The sequence below is a fragment of the Takifugu flavidus genome, chromosome 15 (genome assembly GCF_003711565.1).
Source record: "Takifugu flavidus isolate HTHZ2018 chromosome 15, ASM371156v2, whole genome shotgun sequence".
Lineage (NCBI taxonomy): Eukaryota > Metazoa > Chordata > Actinopteri > Tetraodontiformes > Tetraodontidae > Takifugu > Takifugu flavidus.
The window spans coordinates 6,121,183-6,138,601 of NC_079534.1; the positions used below are offsets into that span (position 1 = coordinate 6,121,183).

Below are 17,419 nucleotides of genomic sequence, written 5' to 3' on the forward strand. Positions count from 1 at the left end.
CTTTATAAAGCACCACTTATGGTTCGCTCAGAGTCTCTGTCGCTTTTTGGAGATTGTAAATATTTTAGGACAAGCTGAATAGACAAGTCCCCCCTTCCAAAAAGAGGTGCATGGGCCTGCGTCCAGCGGGAGAAAAAGGGAGATGCAAATATAAACCCGGCAAACAGAAACAGCTGCAAAGTCCACAGAGCGCGAGCAGCGGCGCGGAGCCGAGAGCGCCTCTCCGAGGTCGCAGCCATTTGATGGATGGGCTTTGTTGCCGGCTCTGTGTGACCTCGCCTTTCAACCCCTCTCAGCCTCAATGACACAAACATGCAAGTGCACGGAAAAGGCCACGGAGTGGGGAACGTGCGTGCGTATAAACGGCCACGCGGCACAAACGCACACCTGACAACATATGGCACAAACACCGTGATGTATGAGGTAACCGTCACTCGGCTTGCAGAGATGTGACAGCTTTTTCGTATCGTTGGACAGCAAAAACCTGGACACCCCCCACCGCCCAAACTACTGCCCCCGTTGGCAGAACCCTCGCAAAAGGGCGAGGCTGACAGGTGACGCTGTTCTACTCTATGTCTTTTACTTTGACTGGACCAGAGTTCTTCACTTTTAGCTAACCTACAGCTCACCTGAGTGTGGTTTGAGCCATCATTCATGGCAGGTCGCTGATCATGAGCTTCTCCTCACATGTGACCACACCAATCAATACGAATCTGCTAAAGCTCTGCCTCCGCTGATGCCCAAACCCTCTCTGGGGTCTTTAAAATAATTAGCGAACGTCACCTCAGTGTGACCAATGGAGTTTTAACATTGTCTGTTAATCTGTCTAATTAATCACGGCTTTGGTGAACGGCGAGCGGCGAGGGACGACAGCCCCCGTCTGTGTCAGACCTCCTCGACACGGGTCCAAAGTGAACCCACATCCAGGGGTTAACGCAATTATCAGCAGGTCTTCCCGACCATACATTCGGCATCACACCGCCGGCGCAGTAATTGGTGTGCCTGGAACTGCGGGGAAAAATTAGAAAAGCAGTCGAGGAAAAAGAGGTGATTAATTTGCTCGAGGAGGAGGTCGATGGCAATGTAAATCACCGCACGTCAGCACAATTTAATTTCCCTGATTCCCTCGACCTCGTCTGCCACGCCAGCCTTGCTCGCTGATTGGGTAACGCCAGGTCGTAGCTAACAAAAAAAAGCCACGAAGGGAAGGTCGCGGCGCAGAGCTTAATTAGAGCAGAGAACCCCGCGTGGGTCCTGTGGACGTCCAGCTCCCAGCTGAGGTCCCCTAAATGGATGTCCCCTAAATGCAGTGGGGTTAAAAATCAGATGATGTAGCTACGTCACCTGGGTGGCGAGAGGCAGCGTCAATTACCGTATTTTCACGACTATAAGGCGCACCTAAAACACTGAGATTTTCTCAAAAATCGATGGTGCGCCTTATAACATGGTTCGCCTTGTGTGTGGACTGAGTTCCAAAATCTGCTGTGCGCCTTTGGTGGGTGCACTACGGTAAACGCTCCGCCAATCGATTAGCGGCACACCTACGCGTAAAGACCCCCTAAAATGGCGCCGGTCAAGCGAGACGCGTATGAATGAGGCTTACTTTAAACTGCAGGCCATCGAATATGCGGCTGAAAATGGCAATCGAGCGATCTGTTTTCGCTTTATGAGGAGGCGGCATCTCTCCATAGGCACGAGGACAACTGTTGCGCAGTGGCTGCCCGCGGATTACCAGGAGAGAGCGGCCATCTTCCCTAACCCTAACCAGGAGAGGGCGGCCATCTTCCCTAACCCTAACCAGGAGAGGGAGGCCGTCTTCCGCGACAAGATAACCGCGCCCAGCCACATCACCAACATGGATGAGATCCCTCCGACTTTTAACATCCCTTTGATCCACAAAGTGGAGAAAAGGGGACCAGCACGGTGGCGATACGCACAACAGGGCACGAGAAGTCGGCATTCACCGTGGTTTTTGGCTGCCACTGAAACGGACAGAGCGCTGGATGACAGAAGGCGAACACTCCTTCACAAAGACTATGAGGCAGCGGCGGGCAAGTTATGCCACCATATGCGGGTGGATTGTAGACGCATGGGCTATGATACCGTCTTCATGTATTGGAAGAGCTTTCACAAAAGTCGGCATCAACGCTGAACCGGAACCGGTCGGTGAGTCTGATTCAGATGATTAAGAAGAGGAATTCGGGATGTTGGACATTGAAATAGCGCAGCTGTTTAATTCAGATACAGAAGATGTAAACTTTGATGGTTTTGTGGTGGAAGAATGAATATTTTGTTCAATAAATGTGTCGAAACTCACCGTTTTACTTCCGTTGTAATTTTTTACTGTATGTTTCAGCATGCGCCTAATAATACAGTGCGCCTTAGTATGTTTTAAATACAGAAATAGCACCCATAACTGCACCTTTTAATACAGTGCGCCTTATGGTCGTGAAAATACGGTATCTCGTAAAAGAACCTCCTTGGGTTGAGGCTTGGAGCACGGCGCTCCATCGACACCCCCTCAGATAAAGCCCTCAAGGATCCTTTGTTTGCATTAAACAGCATCAAAATACTGAGCTCAATCTATAACCTAATCCCCGCGCACACAACAAAGGTGCTGCTCCACTTTGTACAGTAAACTCTAATCAGCCAGGTCCGACCACAGAGGTCAAACGTGCAAAGCAAAGCCGCGGCGCTCCCGGGGGCGCCATCTTCCTACCGTCGCTTTCCAGCGGCAGATTTCTGCATGTTTTGTTTCTTCGGCCATATTTAGATCAAAACGTGTTTATTTTAAGAAGTGTCTCTTCATACCTGAGGAGCAGTCGGCCCATTTCAAAGCACGCCTTTGATCTTTTCTATTGAAATACCGCCCGTGCCCATTCCAAAATAAGACGCCTTATACGGTGCACACTTTTTTTTTTTACAGTGTAATATATTTGCCTTATGTTTGCAGTGCAAATACAGGGACAAAAGTGAAAAGTTGGGATATTTCGTGATCAGTTCCTATCCAGTTTCCTAAATGTAACAAATTAAAACCATCTAAATGCGTGACACAGAGCCTGAAGGCAACATTACTCATTACACATCAGCGTCGACAAGCTAATTAACACAGAAGTCTCGAAGTGGAGTCAATGATGTGATACTAGACACGTACACGGGCCTGGACGCAGCCGCCCACGCTGACCTTAAAACACGAGCGTGCATGCTTCTGCATTTACGAGTCAACGCTTAAGGCTTTGACACAGATGCAACAAAGAAAAAAAAAGACGCGCCAGGAGTCGTAATAACCAACGTGAGTGTTTGTAGGAGTGTGAAGAGTGTGTTTTGAATTAGCGAGCGGATAGGCAGGAGATGAACTAACGGCGGCTGCTAATAATTACAGATCTGTAGTGTGGAGGAGTTAATGAGGAGCCAAAGCCTCCCATGATGCCCCGGCTATAATGAATGAGGAGTGACTGAGAAGCGGGAAAGGGAGCGAGGACGGGGGTGGAGGGGCTGGTGGCGCGGATGGTGGAAGCTGTCAGCGCGAGAGGCTGCGGTGCCCTTTGGTTCGCTCTGCACTCCGGGCTTGTCAGCGAGAGAGAGGAGCCTTCCCAGAGGAGGCACGTCTTCACGCTAATGAAGCCGTGACAGACCTCCGGCCCGTGACACGCCGAGCGGAGGAACAGAGGACAAACGAGGAAGGGAGGAGACGAGAAAGGGCGAAATTCTGGAGAGGGCCAAAGGTCCTTCAGAGGGATCGAGGCAGAACCGGACCGGCACGGGCCTAATGCTGATGGCAACGGTTCTGAACGGACAAACGGCGGACGCCAACAGGGAACGCGTCTGGAATAGTTGCGGTACTCACCAGAGAGCTGGTGTAGCTGGGATCAGACGTGTCCTCCTGCAGGTAGCGGGACAGACCAAAGTCAGACACTTTGCACACCAAGTTGCTGTTGACCAGGATGTTCCGGGCCGCCAGGTCGCGGTGGACGTAGTTCATTTCAGAGAGGTATTTCATCCCGGCCGAGATGCCGCGCATCATCCCCACCAACTGGATCACCGTGAACTGGCCGTCATTTTGCTGGGGGGGGGGGAGAAATTCTTTGTCAGAGCTCACGGCTGAAGGACACAGAGGGTGCTGATGTTGCTTTTATACCAAACAGAAATCTCTAAATAATCCAATGTTTGTTTTATTTAGTGTTTACTTTTCTGATAATCTGTGTATTACAAACACACAGGGATTCTGAAAGGTCCTGACCCTTTTTCTGGGTAATTTCGGTGGAAACGCAGTTTTTCCAAAATACCAGGTAAATGAAAAAATCCTGTTTGTCTGGCTCCAAATTGATATGCATGTGCTCCTTTCTGACATAAACCTACTGGTCGAGCATTAAAAGAAGAAGAGTTTTGTCATCATTTAAATGTCTTTCCTGTCGAGCTGACCAGAGGATCTCCTGATTTCCGCGTGACTAAAATAGACCAAAGGATGTTGTCCTTCCTTCTTTGTTACAAGCCTGAAGCCCCTGAAACAGATAAGACCACCGGAATACTTTCATCAGGCTGTAAAACCTGCTGGCTCCACCGCCACGTTCCACTGTTTAACCATCTCTGAAGTTTCTGTCTGTCTGAAGAACAATCAGGCACGATTCACATGTTGTCTCCTCCGTCTCTGTCTCCTCTGTCTCTGTCCCCTGCTTCAAAGACCTTTAGTATACCGGTAGTCTTATTGACAGTAGATCCCAACACAACTGCTGAGTGGGACAAAACTGTGCTCTTTGGTTTATTTCTATTAAAGAAAGTATGAAGTCTGTACATCAGGGAGGCTTTAAGTTCTGACTAGATTATGACCTTTATTTATCATCAATCGCTTACAAAGCCTCTCCTCTCCTCTCCCCCTCATCTCCCTCTCCCCTCCTTCTCCTCTCCTCTCCTCCCCCTCCTCCACCTCCCCCCTCCCCCTCCCTTCCTCTCCTCTCCTCCCCTCCTCCCCTCTCCTCTTCTCCCTTCCTCTCCTCTTCTCCCCTCCTCTCCTCTTTTCCCCTCCTCCCCTCTCCTCTTCTCCCCTCCTCTCCCCTCCTCTCCCCTCCTCCACCTCCCCCTTCCACCTCCCCTCCCTCCCCTCCCTCTCCTCTTCTCCCCTCCTCTCCTCTCCCCTCCTCCCCACTCTTCTCCCCTCCTCTCCCCCTCATCTCCTCTCCTCTCCCCTCCCCTCCCCCCCTCCCCTCCTCCCCCTCTCTCTTCTCCCCTCCTCTCCTCCTCTCCCCTCCTCCCCCTACCCCTCCCTTCCTCTCCTCTCCTCCCCCCCTCCCCCTCCACCTCCTTCCTCTCCTCCTCTCCTCCTCTCCCCCTCCTCCTCTCCTCCCCCTCTCTCTCCCCTCCTCTCCTCTCCTCTCTCCCCCCCTCTCTTCTCTTCTCGCTTTCTCTCCTCCTCTCTCCTCCTCCCCTCTCCTCTCCTCTCCTCTCCCCTCCCCTCCCCTCCTCCCCTCTCTTCTTCCACTCCTCTCCTCTCCCCTTCTCCCCCCTCCACCCTCCTCCTCCCTTCCTCTCCTCTCTCCTCTCCTCTCCTCCCCCTCCCTTCCTCTCCTCTTCTCCCCTCCTCCCCCTCTCTCTCTCCCCCTCCCCTCCTCTCCTCTCCCTCCATCTCCTCTCCTCTCCTCCTCCCTCCCCTCCCCTCCTCTTTCTCTCTCTCTTCCCTCCTCTTCTCGCTTCCTCTTCCTCTCCTCCTCTCCCCTTCCTCTCTCTCCTCTCCTCTCCCCTCCCCCGTCCTCTCCTCCCGCTCCTCCCCTCATCCTCCTTCCTCTCCCCTCCTCCTCCCTCCCCTCCCTCGGTCCTCCTCTCCTCTTCTCTCCTCTCCTCTCCTCCCTCCCCTCCCCTCCTCTCCTCCCTCCTCCTCTCCTCTCCTCTCCTCTCTCCTCTCCTCTCCTCTCCCCTCCTACGCTCCCCTCCTCCCTCCCCCCTCCTCTCCTCCCATCCTCTCCTCTCCTCTCCTCTCCTCTCCTCTCCTCTCCTCTCTCTCTCCTCTCCTCCCCTACTTCCTCTCCCCTCCCCTTCATTTTCCATCCACAGTAGCATCAGTGACACGCGGGATTACTTTTCCTTTCCTTACAGGGAATGTCCAAAGGGAAAGCATGGCCGTATTAGATGAGTGAAATGGATTCCCAAAGACAATCCTTTTCATTGTTAGCTACACTGTTCCATTTGGACATACAGGCATCCGTCTCTTTAACTTTCATACATTATGGCCCCCCACCCGATGTGAATGCTCTGCAGAAAGCGCTTTGAACCCCTGGAACACACTAACAAATAACAGGGTGAGGGAGATCGATGGAAACACAAGTCGGATGTGGCGGTTAGCAAAGCCCTCTTCAAAGAGGGCCTTTAAACCCACCCTAGATCAAAGTGGAATAGAATACCAATCCCTGAGACTGAAAGGAGAAATAAAGCGAGTTGAATATTGATTAAGCTGTATGTCTGCTCAATCCTCTCCATAAAAGAGGGAGTGAAAAGTCCATTATTAGCTCCAGGCATAAATAGAGAAATTAACGGCTTATATGGTCGGCTAATGGGAAATTTCAAATTAAGAACCGTGTTCACTGTCATGAAACATATTCTCTGTTGGTACAGGATAGGTTAAGGAGTCTCCTTCTAATTTGCAACTGCACTTGATAGCCTGGATTCTTTCTGAAGTTATTCCACAATTAATTCTTGAATTAGCTTCACATTTCCATAACGTATGCTTTCTATTTTTTCCTACTTTCTACTGCTCACTGCAACCTTTTTGGGTTCACTCACCCTGAGGAAGGAATCCAGGGCGCCATTCTCCATGAACTCCGTCACAATCATGACCGGACGGCTCTTGGTGACCACGCCCTCCAGACGGATGATGTTCGGGTGGTCGAACTGGCCCATGATAGATGCCTCGGACAGGAAGTCCCTCCTCTGCTTCTCCACGTAGCCCGACTTAAGGGTTTTGATGGCGACGTATATCTCTCTCTTGCCGGGCAGCTTTAGGCGGCCCTTGTACACCTCCCCGAACTCACCTTGAAGTAGACGGAGCAGCAAAAACAGTCAGAAACGATATTTCTGTGGCTGAAAATGGCCAAAAAAGCTCGTCCGACCTGCTGTATGTGTTATATTCCAAGAAAGCAAATCTCTTGACATTTGCTGGAGCTTTGCCTCCTTTGCCAGGATTTACTCAACCCCGCTAATGCACAATGGTACGTCCCAGTGTCATTTAGCCTAACGCGCTTGAACCAGTTATTATACTGTAATGGGAAGAGTGGTTCCTGCTTCATTTTTGCCATTTTTAACAATGGCTACCCACCAGTTTACCTGTTTCCCATGTAAACTAAAAGGGACGACGGCGAGCAGGAAGAAGGGTTTCAGTAATGGGATCCAAAAACAGAAGAAGCACTGGGAATATGCCGTGAAGCTCGAGCTATTTCTAATGCCATTGTGTCCCAGGGTAGCTGGCCTATATGCTGCTGAAGCACTTGACATGGGCCCCTGACGCGTTCCCATCGAGTGCAGCTGCCAAGGAGGTCGCGTTACGACCTTGAACACTTTCAGTAGGACGTTGTTAGCATGCGAACACATCCAAACAATGAATTGAAAGTGTGAAAATTGGGAAAAACAGTGTCAGACTTTTCGATACCTGCGCCGATGACCTCCTCGATCTTTACAGTTGAGACGTCGATCTCCTTGGCGAACTCTCGCACAGCCTCGTTGGGATCCTCGTAGGTAAAGGGATCTATGTAGATCTTCATCCCCGGGGAGCCTGAGAAGTGGGTCGGGCAGCCCAGTGGGGAGGAGCAGTTAGACATGTCGGCTCTCAGAGAGAGTTCTAGAACAACCAGAGTGCTAAATGAGCTTTCCAGTAAAAGAGTTCTACCTCTTGCCTAAACTTCTCCCGCTCACGACGGACGGATGCAATCGTGATCGAGTAGGAACCTAAATCACAGTGTGACGCGGCATTACTCACAATCAGCACAGGCTCCTAACAATGGGTAACGATGATGCCGCCGTTTGCCTTACGGCGCGCCTCGGAGATGAGCAAACGCGCTACGGTATGTAAACGGGGGTTAGCGAATGTTTGATGTGCACAAGCGGATGACTAAAGCAAAAGAGAAGGCGAATAAGGCAACAAAATTCTGGTGTGATTCAATTCTTATGTGGCAGGAAGGCCCACAAAGAGAGAAAAGAAGCGATAGGGCGATGGCATTTGGAAAGAGAGCATTCAGATTTATCTCTTTTTTTTCACTTATACCGGCAGTTTCTGCTCCCTGATAATGGCGGAAACAATTTCCCTGCAGCCTCTTCCTATACGCGCTCACAAAGAGATAAAAACCGCAGCACCATCACCCGGCTTTTCATGTTGTTCTGAAATAGGTGAACTCAGTCGCCCCCAAAACTGATGACAGACTTTCTGTTCCTACAGGCTGCGTGGAGACGGAAATACCTAGCTGGCGCCCAAACCGCCATCTGCAGTGACGGAGGAGGGCCACCTTTGGTAACGGCGCTGTTCAGCCGAAACCTTGGCGGCCATGATTTGAATAAACCCGTCTCCATCAAGTCAATTTGTGCACGCGCATTTGCATAAGCCACAATTAGAGAGAGAAGGTTCTCCAGAGACGGGGGAAAGATAAGGTCTGGTTTTGGACGGATCAAAGAGCCTCACCTCATTCTTGACTAGAAGCTGAGTCTAGTTACCGCACTAATTGCCTTGAACTCTGCCTGCAAGGCTATAATTGCTCATGAGAGATTCTATACAGATTGCAAGTTAATCCATCAGAGGGTTTACGGCTCTGCATTCCACAGAGTCATCCTGTTTACAAGCGTCACCAGGCCGCTCGCGGCTGGAGGATAAACCTTTGCGGGAAGCCTAAAAAACCATAAATGATGAGCACATACCGAGGTCCAGTCTGTGGCCTACTTACTGATTCACAGGCCATAATTATCTTTCATGAATGATTAAAAATGAATATAGCTTGTCTCTCTCCAACAGTTAGCCTCAACTAAATGTAAGCATCTTTTTTAAACACTTAGCAGACACAACCCAACAGTATGGCAGCTACAGTCGCACCCAGGCGTCTATCATTCAATTATCATACGGTCCCTGGAGCAGGACTTGGTTGCTGTGATAACTAAGACAGTTAGGGCAGCAGAGTGATAAAGTACAGTTCAAAATGTTGCACTTACAACAATGTCTAGCATTTAGCCTGATGTCTGTCTCCCGAATGGCCCTAATGCATCCACAAATTAATTGCGCAGCAATAATGGCTTCACTAACATGCTACTAGCTTCAGCTGGTCAATGTATATAGAATTTACGGCGTGTCCAAAGACCAACCCTCAGTGTCAGAAGAATACCTTCAACTTCAGCAAATGATGTCGGATATAATTAAAACATTATGTTTTTATTTCTTGTCATTATTATTATTATCCACAAAATAGTGCCATGTGGCTTATTAGCATATCAAAGCTATGAATTAAAGAATTCAGTCAATCTACTGAACTTCACTGTTGACCCAATGCTAGCAGCATACAGAGCTAACAGGCTGTTATGCTTATGGAAACATGGACTTCAAGGTTTAGCGCTATCACAGCAGTTGGATTTCCAGTCGAATCAACCCTCAGTTCCGCTGACGTACAGGCAACGTGCCTCTTGACATCTGTCACGTCAGGTGGGCCTAAAATGTAGAGACGTCCCCGATGTGTGTGGCAACAGCTGGAGCAGTTGGCAGCTAGCTGTGGGCAATGCCAGCATTACATATTTGGGAATTGTGCAAAAACAATTGGCACAGCGGCGCTGTTTAATTGTCATGTTGAATATTGTAATTAGAAAAGTGTCACTCAAATTTGGAGAGAAAAGGAGACAACAATGAACCACAAGGTGGGGGGGGGGGTTCTTTTGAAGAGTCTTGCTAACAGCTGAGGAAATAAACCTGAAGAGCAATCAATTGGGCTTTGATTGTTTGTGTGTTTTCTCCACTCATCTTTATTCTGTTTGCTTTTTCCTGCTGTGACAAAATAGATTCCTCTGCCCACAGAAGTGCTAATTTAGTCCATTTATCAGATTTATTTCGAATCATATATGCGTGTGGCGGCACAAAATACGAGCTTTTTTTTTATAAACATCTGCTCGTGTCTCGTTGAGGTTTTGATTCAATTTGACAGAATATTTCGCTGCACTTCACTCCAAAAGTGGCTCATTGTCGACTTTCCGCAGCTATCTCACAGGGTTGTTGTCTTTTGTTGTTGTTGCCCCCCCCCCACAACCGGTCAGATTTTAAAAGAAGAAAATAAATCAGAGAATGGGTATACGTGCACCGACGCATGCACAGGTGCTGGGGAGAAACAATGGTGCGTTCCTTCTCATATCTCACACATATTCCGTTTCACTTGAACAATCTGACAATGATCGGAATTTTGGGGGAAACGGAACGTGATCTGAAGGCAAAAACAATTTACGACGTTGCACATATGAAGAAATCCGATGTCCTGGTGGGCAGTCGCAAAAACCCTCTTTCATTTTTTATTTTTTTATAAAAGACATTCAGATGTTTGTACCCCTGCAAATTGCACGTTATATCCTTCAAAATAAGACAAGGCGAGAAATAGGCAGTTTTTCAATTAAATAAACCTTCAGTGCTGAAAAATAAAGCTTAAAAACAATCCGAATGCAAAGGTAAGCAGCCGAAAAGGTGCAGGTGTGTGCAGCAGAGACTCACCTCTTCCTGTGCTGTAATGCTGCAGCTTGTCGCTGTACACTGCCTCTTTGCTGTACGCTCTTTTCCTGAGGGAGGCATGAATATTGAGAGAAGACAGGATGAAAGGGAGCGTAAACGAGGCCTTATTACCGCGCTTCTCTGTATGGTCGGTAAAAGTGACGCGGCTGAAATTGAATCAGTTGCACAGGGTTAGCGGTGGCAAATGAAGTTTATGAAAATGAGCTGATTTTTAATTAGACCTTGATAGGATCTCGCTGCTTTTCATCTGTCTCCTCTGCCGCGGCATCAAAAGAGCGCCAACGGTTTGATGAGCACTTTACTTGCTCAAAGTTGCGCACAACACCGCATGAAGGGGGGCAAAAAAATATCTGACTTTCATACATCTGAAGCCGGGCGAGGCCGGAACGTGACAGCACGACAAACTGATGCAGAAGTAAATTGGTTTTACTTAAGCGAGCTGGGAGGGCGAGGAAGGAACTGGAGGAAGTGTGTGCGGGGTTTGATATTCCAGATTAAAAATAATAACTTTCCTTATCAGAACTGACAAAATTCTTCGGAAGAGATTACGCCACGGAGCGGATTTGTGACCGGCGTGTTTCGATGTCGGCACAATCTTTTCTTTGAAATCTGCCGAAAGAGAAGATGGGAAATGAGGTGGTTACCTGCTGCAGATGATGGAGATGGCGACGAGGGAGACGATGAAGACGACCCCCGCTGCCGCCGAGCCCGCGATCAGGGGCAGCTGCTCCCTCAGCTCGGACTTGAAATCGTCTGCGGGTGAGAAGAACGAAAGATGGGCAGATCAGGAAGGGCTCGGGCCGACCCCGAGGTGCAGGCGTGGAGATAGAAGAGCGGGAGGAGATGTCCCGACGGAAAAAAAGGATCTGCTGTCCCGTGACTGACTGACAGGCTGAGTTTGATAAACCAGAGGACAGAAACATCTCTGCGGTGCCTGTCAGGAACAAATGGATCCTGTGTTTTCCATATGGGGCTGAGGTAGTTGCTAGCTCACAGGGAAAGCCTAAATGTGGGGGAAGGAATGCAGCATCACTCATCTCCCTCTGCGCCCGTCTCCACCCGACTCGCCATCCTCCGAGCGGTGCGGGATTTAGCGTGCTGCAGTCAAATCAGCATCTTCCAAATCCAGTCCCCCCCCGACATAGAACGGGCCTTTAGGATTAGCGCGATAACGAGCGAAGGGATGCATCTTCTGCGCGGCGGCGGAGTGTCGATACAGCGAGAAGTTCAGAGCGGCAGGACGCCGCCCAAACTTTAGCCTCGACGGAATACGCTTGAAGGAAACGGAGGGAAGGATGCTCCGGATTTTCAGGCTCGCAGGAAGTTCTGTTCTCCGATGACGCGAATTAGCTTTGAGACATCCGCAGAGGTGCTCGTCTTCACCCAAAAGCCAGAAATCAGTGTACTTCCTGTGTTAAACGGGGGTGGGGGGGGGGGGGGGGGGGGTTATTACAATCAGTTTGTTCTGTGGGCCCGGCCTGAGGCATCGCACCCGCTCCTCTGATGAGCCAATCACCCTTCATCACTCCCTCTGGGTGTGGAGGTGACGGAAGGACATATCGTGGAGGTTTATTAAAATATGCTGACAAGAGGATAAATGGGATCACTTGCATTGAAGCCCAACAGGAAGTGGGGGGGGGGGGGGGGGGGGGGGGGGGGGGGGTGGAGTTGGGAAACAGGTAGAGGCGCAGGGGACCGGACGCTGGCGTCGCTGTCAGCAGTTCTCCGGCGTCTGCTGCTAATTGTCTTGACCGATGTCCCTCTGTGGCGCCCAGCCAACGGACGGCCCGCTAACAGCCGCGGCGACCGCGGAGAGCGGGCCCGCGTCTGACACCGGGTTCATTTGGCATTGTGAAGGGAAGCATGGGGGAAGGCGGCGGGGGAGGGGACGACGGCGCCGCTACATCTGTTCTGCCCAGGTAAACAGGCGCCGCCGTCGCCTTCGTCTTCATTAATATCCTCCCCGGCTTCCCTCCCTCCAGATCATCGCCGCCTCATTCATCGTTATCATCTTCATTAACGCGATACGTTGCGGAAATGTCACCGCTGTCTTTGCTACGTGAAGAACAAAGAGCGCCCAGCTCTCGCGAACCTCCTCCGACAGGAAATAGTCCCTTTAAAGGAGAATTTCCGGTCCTGATCAATTCCTTCAGACCCGCACGTGAGGAATGACACGTTTTACAATCTCAGCTAAAGATGGATGATGTTTTACCACCTCTTCCCGCCTGTTTCAGAGATGGACCTCGACAAACCACCCGGATCTACTTTTCCTCAGGGTAGAGGTGTGCTGCAGGATATATGTCCTTGTTGGAGTCCAGGTAAGTATTTATTCCCACTGGAATTCCAAGATGTGTTGCACAAAAGCGGCTGATGCCCATCAGTGAGGGAACAATGAGGAGTGATCAATATTCCATTTCGGACTCAGTGGAAGAGCACTAAACTATTATCACCACCTGCAAAGACAGTAAATACGTGCAGCGTGGAGAAGTGACATGGCCGCTCTCGAGAGCATGGCTTAGCGCTTTCATGCTAATAAACAGTAATTCCACAGCCTCGCTGGAGAAACAGGTGTCGCAGCTGCTCTTCAACCCCCTCCACCATGGCAGAAGGGAAGAAGAACATTTTTTTCCCCATCTACTACTAATCACAGCTATGAATTCTGGGATAGCGCTCCAGCAACAGAAGGGCTGGGTGAAAAAAAAACAACAGAAACAATTAGCTTAGCATTCTGGTTCATTATTCGGGCAAAAAAAAAAAGATGCTTGGCTTTTGATATACGTTCAAAGCCCCCCCCCCCCCCTTCTCACGCACCCACTCAGAGCTGTGAAATGAATTTAACTGTGGAAATACAGCAGAAGTGCGATCAAATGTCATTGTCCCTTCATTCACTCACCACCTCGAAATAATGCAATGACAACAAGCAACAGTGTGTGTGTTTGTGTGTGTGTGTGTGTGTGCGCGCGTCTGTGGGAGCGAGAGAGACAGAGTGCCTTCTCTCCTGGCTCGGCCATCCTTACCATCTGTGAGAGTTTGGAAGCACATCTTGCTGCTGTATTTGCCAAAGCCGGCGACGGTCCGTGCCCGCACCTGCACCACGTACACGGTCCCCGGCCGGAGGCCCTCCACGCGCGCCGTGTTGGTCTGGCTTCGCAGGACGGTGGAGTTAATCTCCTCGTGGTCCTGGACGAAACAGCGAGCACAGGGAGTCGTTTCGATGTGAATATCATTAAATATGTCTGTTAACATCCCACTAAAACGTTGTTGTTTCCTCAATCTTGCATGGACACACGCAGACATTATATGACAGCATAACTAGATGCACAGTTCTGTCTAAAGGAACCGGCCTCGGAATCCTGCTGGGTCTGTTGGGGAAACGGCTCCAGTGAAGTTTGGGGGCATCGCTGGTGGTATCGGCGCGGGTGATCAGTAATTATTTAGGCCTGTCACTTTTCCATAAATCAGACCGAAAAATGACAGCCAGAAAAGAAAACTGCACCTACACTCCACCCACCACTGCAAGCTGCTGATAGCCAGAGACAGACATGCTGGGGAGCGAGAGAGAGAGAGAGAGAGAGAGAGTGGAGAGGAGAGAGTGGAGGGAGAGAGGAATGAGAGAGTGGAGAGGAGAGAGAGGAGGAGAGGGAGAGAGAGAGAGAGAGATGGAGAGAGTGGAGAGAGGAGAGAGAGAGTGGAGAGGAGAGAGAGAGAGGAGGCAGAGGGAGAGAGAGAGGGGGAGAGAGAGAGAGTGGAGAGGAGAGAGGAATGAGAGAGTGGAGAGGAGAGAGAGAGGAGGCAGAGGGAGAGAGAGAGGGGAGAGAGAGAGAGGAGGAGAGAGAGAGAGAGTGGAGGGAGAGAGAGAGGAGAGAGTGGAGGGAGAGAGAGAGAAGAGAGAGAGGAGAGAGAGAGAGTGGAGGAGAGAGAGAGTGGAGGGAGAGAGAGAGTGGAGAGAGAGAGAGAGAGTGGAGGGAGAGAGAGGGCAAATGGGCAACTTTTTCAACCTGGAATGCATCCATATTTGACTGGGAAAATATGGACAGAAAGTCTTGAAATCCAGGCAGCAGCCAGGAAAAAAGAACTGAGACAAAGAGGAAGAAGGCGAGGGGGAAAGGAGGGAGGAGAAAGATGGCAGGAAGCGATAAGAAACTGGAGGCAGAAGCAGCCCACGTTGAAATCATTACCCGGGCTGATTGGCGTAATTGAATCATTCCGGCTGCTCTGTCACTGAGCAGACGCAGTAAACACGGCTATGGAATCGGCCCTCACCCCCACCCCCCCAAAACCCACACATAATGATGTGTGCAGTCGCATTAGCCCTTATTGGACAGTCCGGACTTGATGAAGACAAATGTTTGGGCTCGGAACGAGAGAGACAAACCTTTCGCTCCATCTCTGACGGGAGAGAGATGCAGATTAACGGATGGCCGGATGGAACCGCTTTAAATTTGGTCGTGGCTCAGACGTTTGGATGTTAGCTTATATTATCTGGCATCAACGGCAGCGCGCTGCACAAAATGACCGAGTAAAGATAAACCGGCAGGCAGACGCCGGGGTTGTGGCGGCATGGAAACCACGTGATGAGGGTCTTCTCGGAGACACGCCTCCATCTGTTGAGCCTGCACGAGGGACAGGTGAGCCTACAGATGGTCAACCACCTGAGGGGGGAGCGTCCTCTTGAGGCGCGCCAGCTCGAAATGCTCCTTTCCCCGCTGCCAGTCAAATGGGGATTATGGCACGTAGACCTGCGCTCGCGCGCGGACGTGCACGCACACATCTGCCACGCGGCGTTTGGCGCTTGAGTCAGCCACCAGCCAGTAAAGGACCCTGCCAGGAGGGACTTTCAGCCACGAGAGGTCCTTCCCTGCTGCCAGTCAAATGGGGATTAGGAGGACCCCACCCCAGCTCTCTAAATAAAGACAGCGTCGCAGGAGGGGTGGCAGATGGCGTGGCAGCCAATCAAATGTGCTGCCAGGGGTGACATACAGGCAGCACTGCCGAGGGGGGGGGACATTGTCCAATAAACTGACACCATTGATTCTTACTGACTGTTATACTAAAATCTTAAAATGCTTTTTATTTGATTGCGCATGGATGTGTGTGTGTGTGTGTGTGTGTGTGTGTGGTGTGTGTGTGGCTGGAGTTTTGATTAACTGTCTGTTTTTCCACCCGACCTGGACAGCATGTTCACCTGGCATAAGGACAGATACTCTGACTTACCATGTGTACACACACACACACACACACACACACACACACGCGCACGCACAGACACAAACACATGCATGTTGCTAACATACATCCTTGTACTTTCCTAGACATGATACCATATCCAGGTCCTTAGCTAGACCCAGTTCTAACCTGAACCTTAAAACCAGGTCTTAATCCTTAAATAGTCCCTTGAAGTTGTGGGGACCAGCCAAAATAAACGCACTTCACAAAAATCTCGCTTTGCGAGTAGAATGACTATTTTAGCACTCAATTTGTGGCAAGAACAAGAACACACATGCGGATATCTGAGGCGGGGGTGTTTAAGAGCAGAAGCAGTCCAATATTGTGTTTGAAAAGTGAAAATGAAAGGAAGAAATCTCTCCCATTAATTCAAAATTAATGTACTGCCTAAAGAAAAGGAAAAAAAGGAGACGAAAAACAAGCACCAGAGAAAAATGATAATGATATGGTTAAAAAAAGGAGACGATTATTTATTATTAAGTACAAACAGGAACTTTTATCATGAGTGAAATTAGTGTCTTGTTAATGCAAAGCATTGGAGGAGCGATGCAAATAAAAGATGATGCCATCGCTCCCTATCAACAACAGGAACACCAGGAAGAGGAATTCTTTTCTGAATCTACAAAGCTACCTGCTGTGCAGACAGCAGTGGGGAGAAAATCGACAGAAACTTGGAAAAGTGCGATGTTTTTTGGGTGGGTAGTTCATTGCAGGCAGCTCTTTTTTTTGTGTTCGCACAAACTCTTTGAAAGCATTCTATTAACAGCCAGACTAGCGAGGCGGCTGTGGGGGAGCCGAGGGAGCGCCGCGCCGCGGTTCCCGCTCTTCTCGGCTCCTGTTAAAATCCCAAACTGGTCTGTGCGACACCTGCGGGTGTCTGGAGCAGGTAGACGAGCAATTGTTAATTGTGTGGAAACTACAGAGGGACAAAAGTGCAGATGGCGGCGAGTGCGGGTCGCTAACATTCACTGTTGTGTTTGTTTCAATAACTGGCGGAGTCATTGGCATGCTGCTGCAGCAACCCTGAGCTGCTGCTGACACCCCCCCCCCCCCCCCCCCCCCACACGCACCCTCACACACCAGAGAGAGCTGCTGGCTGCTGGGCTTGGGCCCTAATGGAAAGCTGAGCTCTCATTCCGCCCTCCCAAAAACTTCAGGCAACCAAGGGGGTGTGAAAAGTCGAAGTGAAATCGAGGGAGCGGGAGCATGAGATTCACCTTTTTCCCCCTCTGCCAAACCTTTAATTTATTTCATCTCTCCCACCAATTTGCAGAGTCCCGAGACCACTTACTCCGTAATGAGAAAGTGGGCTGTGGGGGTGGGGGGAGAGGGGGGTGAGGCCTGTTGAGAAAACAGCCTTCAGCAACCTGTCAAGCTTTGCTCTTTGTCAGCCATTACTGCCCCACTTCTGCCTGGCATTTGATTTTTAGGAATCTGGAGAAACATTCTTAATGATGCCATCCACTT

The 17,419-nt window shown here is 50.1% G+C and overlaps 1 protein-coding gene across 3 annotated transcripts in view; it reads right to left on the bottom strand.

Moving 5' to 3' along the window:
* LOC130538603 (ephrin type-B receptor 1-B) overlaps positions 1–17,419 on the bottom strand; it is a 113,385-nt gene that overhangs the window by 10,770 nt on the left and 85,196 nt on the right. For 2 of the 3 annotated variants that reach the window (XM_057056353.1, XM_057056356.1), the window contains exons 7-12: positions 13,744–13,906; positions 11,371–11,479; positions 10,709–10,773; positions 7,634–7,822; positions 6,772–7,019; positions 3,848–4,063 (exon numbers count right to left, since the gene is read on the bottom strand). In XM_057056353.1, the coding sequence (XP_056912333.1) occupies positions 3,848–4,063; positions 6,772–7,019; positions 7,634–7,822; positions 10,709–10,773; positions 11,371–11,479; positions 13,744–13,906 (990 nt within the window). The remainder of the gene's footprint in view (positions 1–3,847; positions 4,064–6,771; positions 7,020–7,633; positions 7,823–10,708; positions 10,774–11,370; positions 11,480–13,743; positions 13,907–17,419) is intronic. The other variant, XM_057056355.1, reaches the window with a different exon arrangement.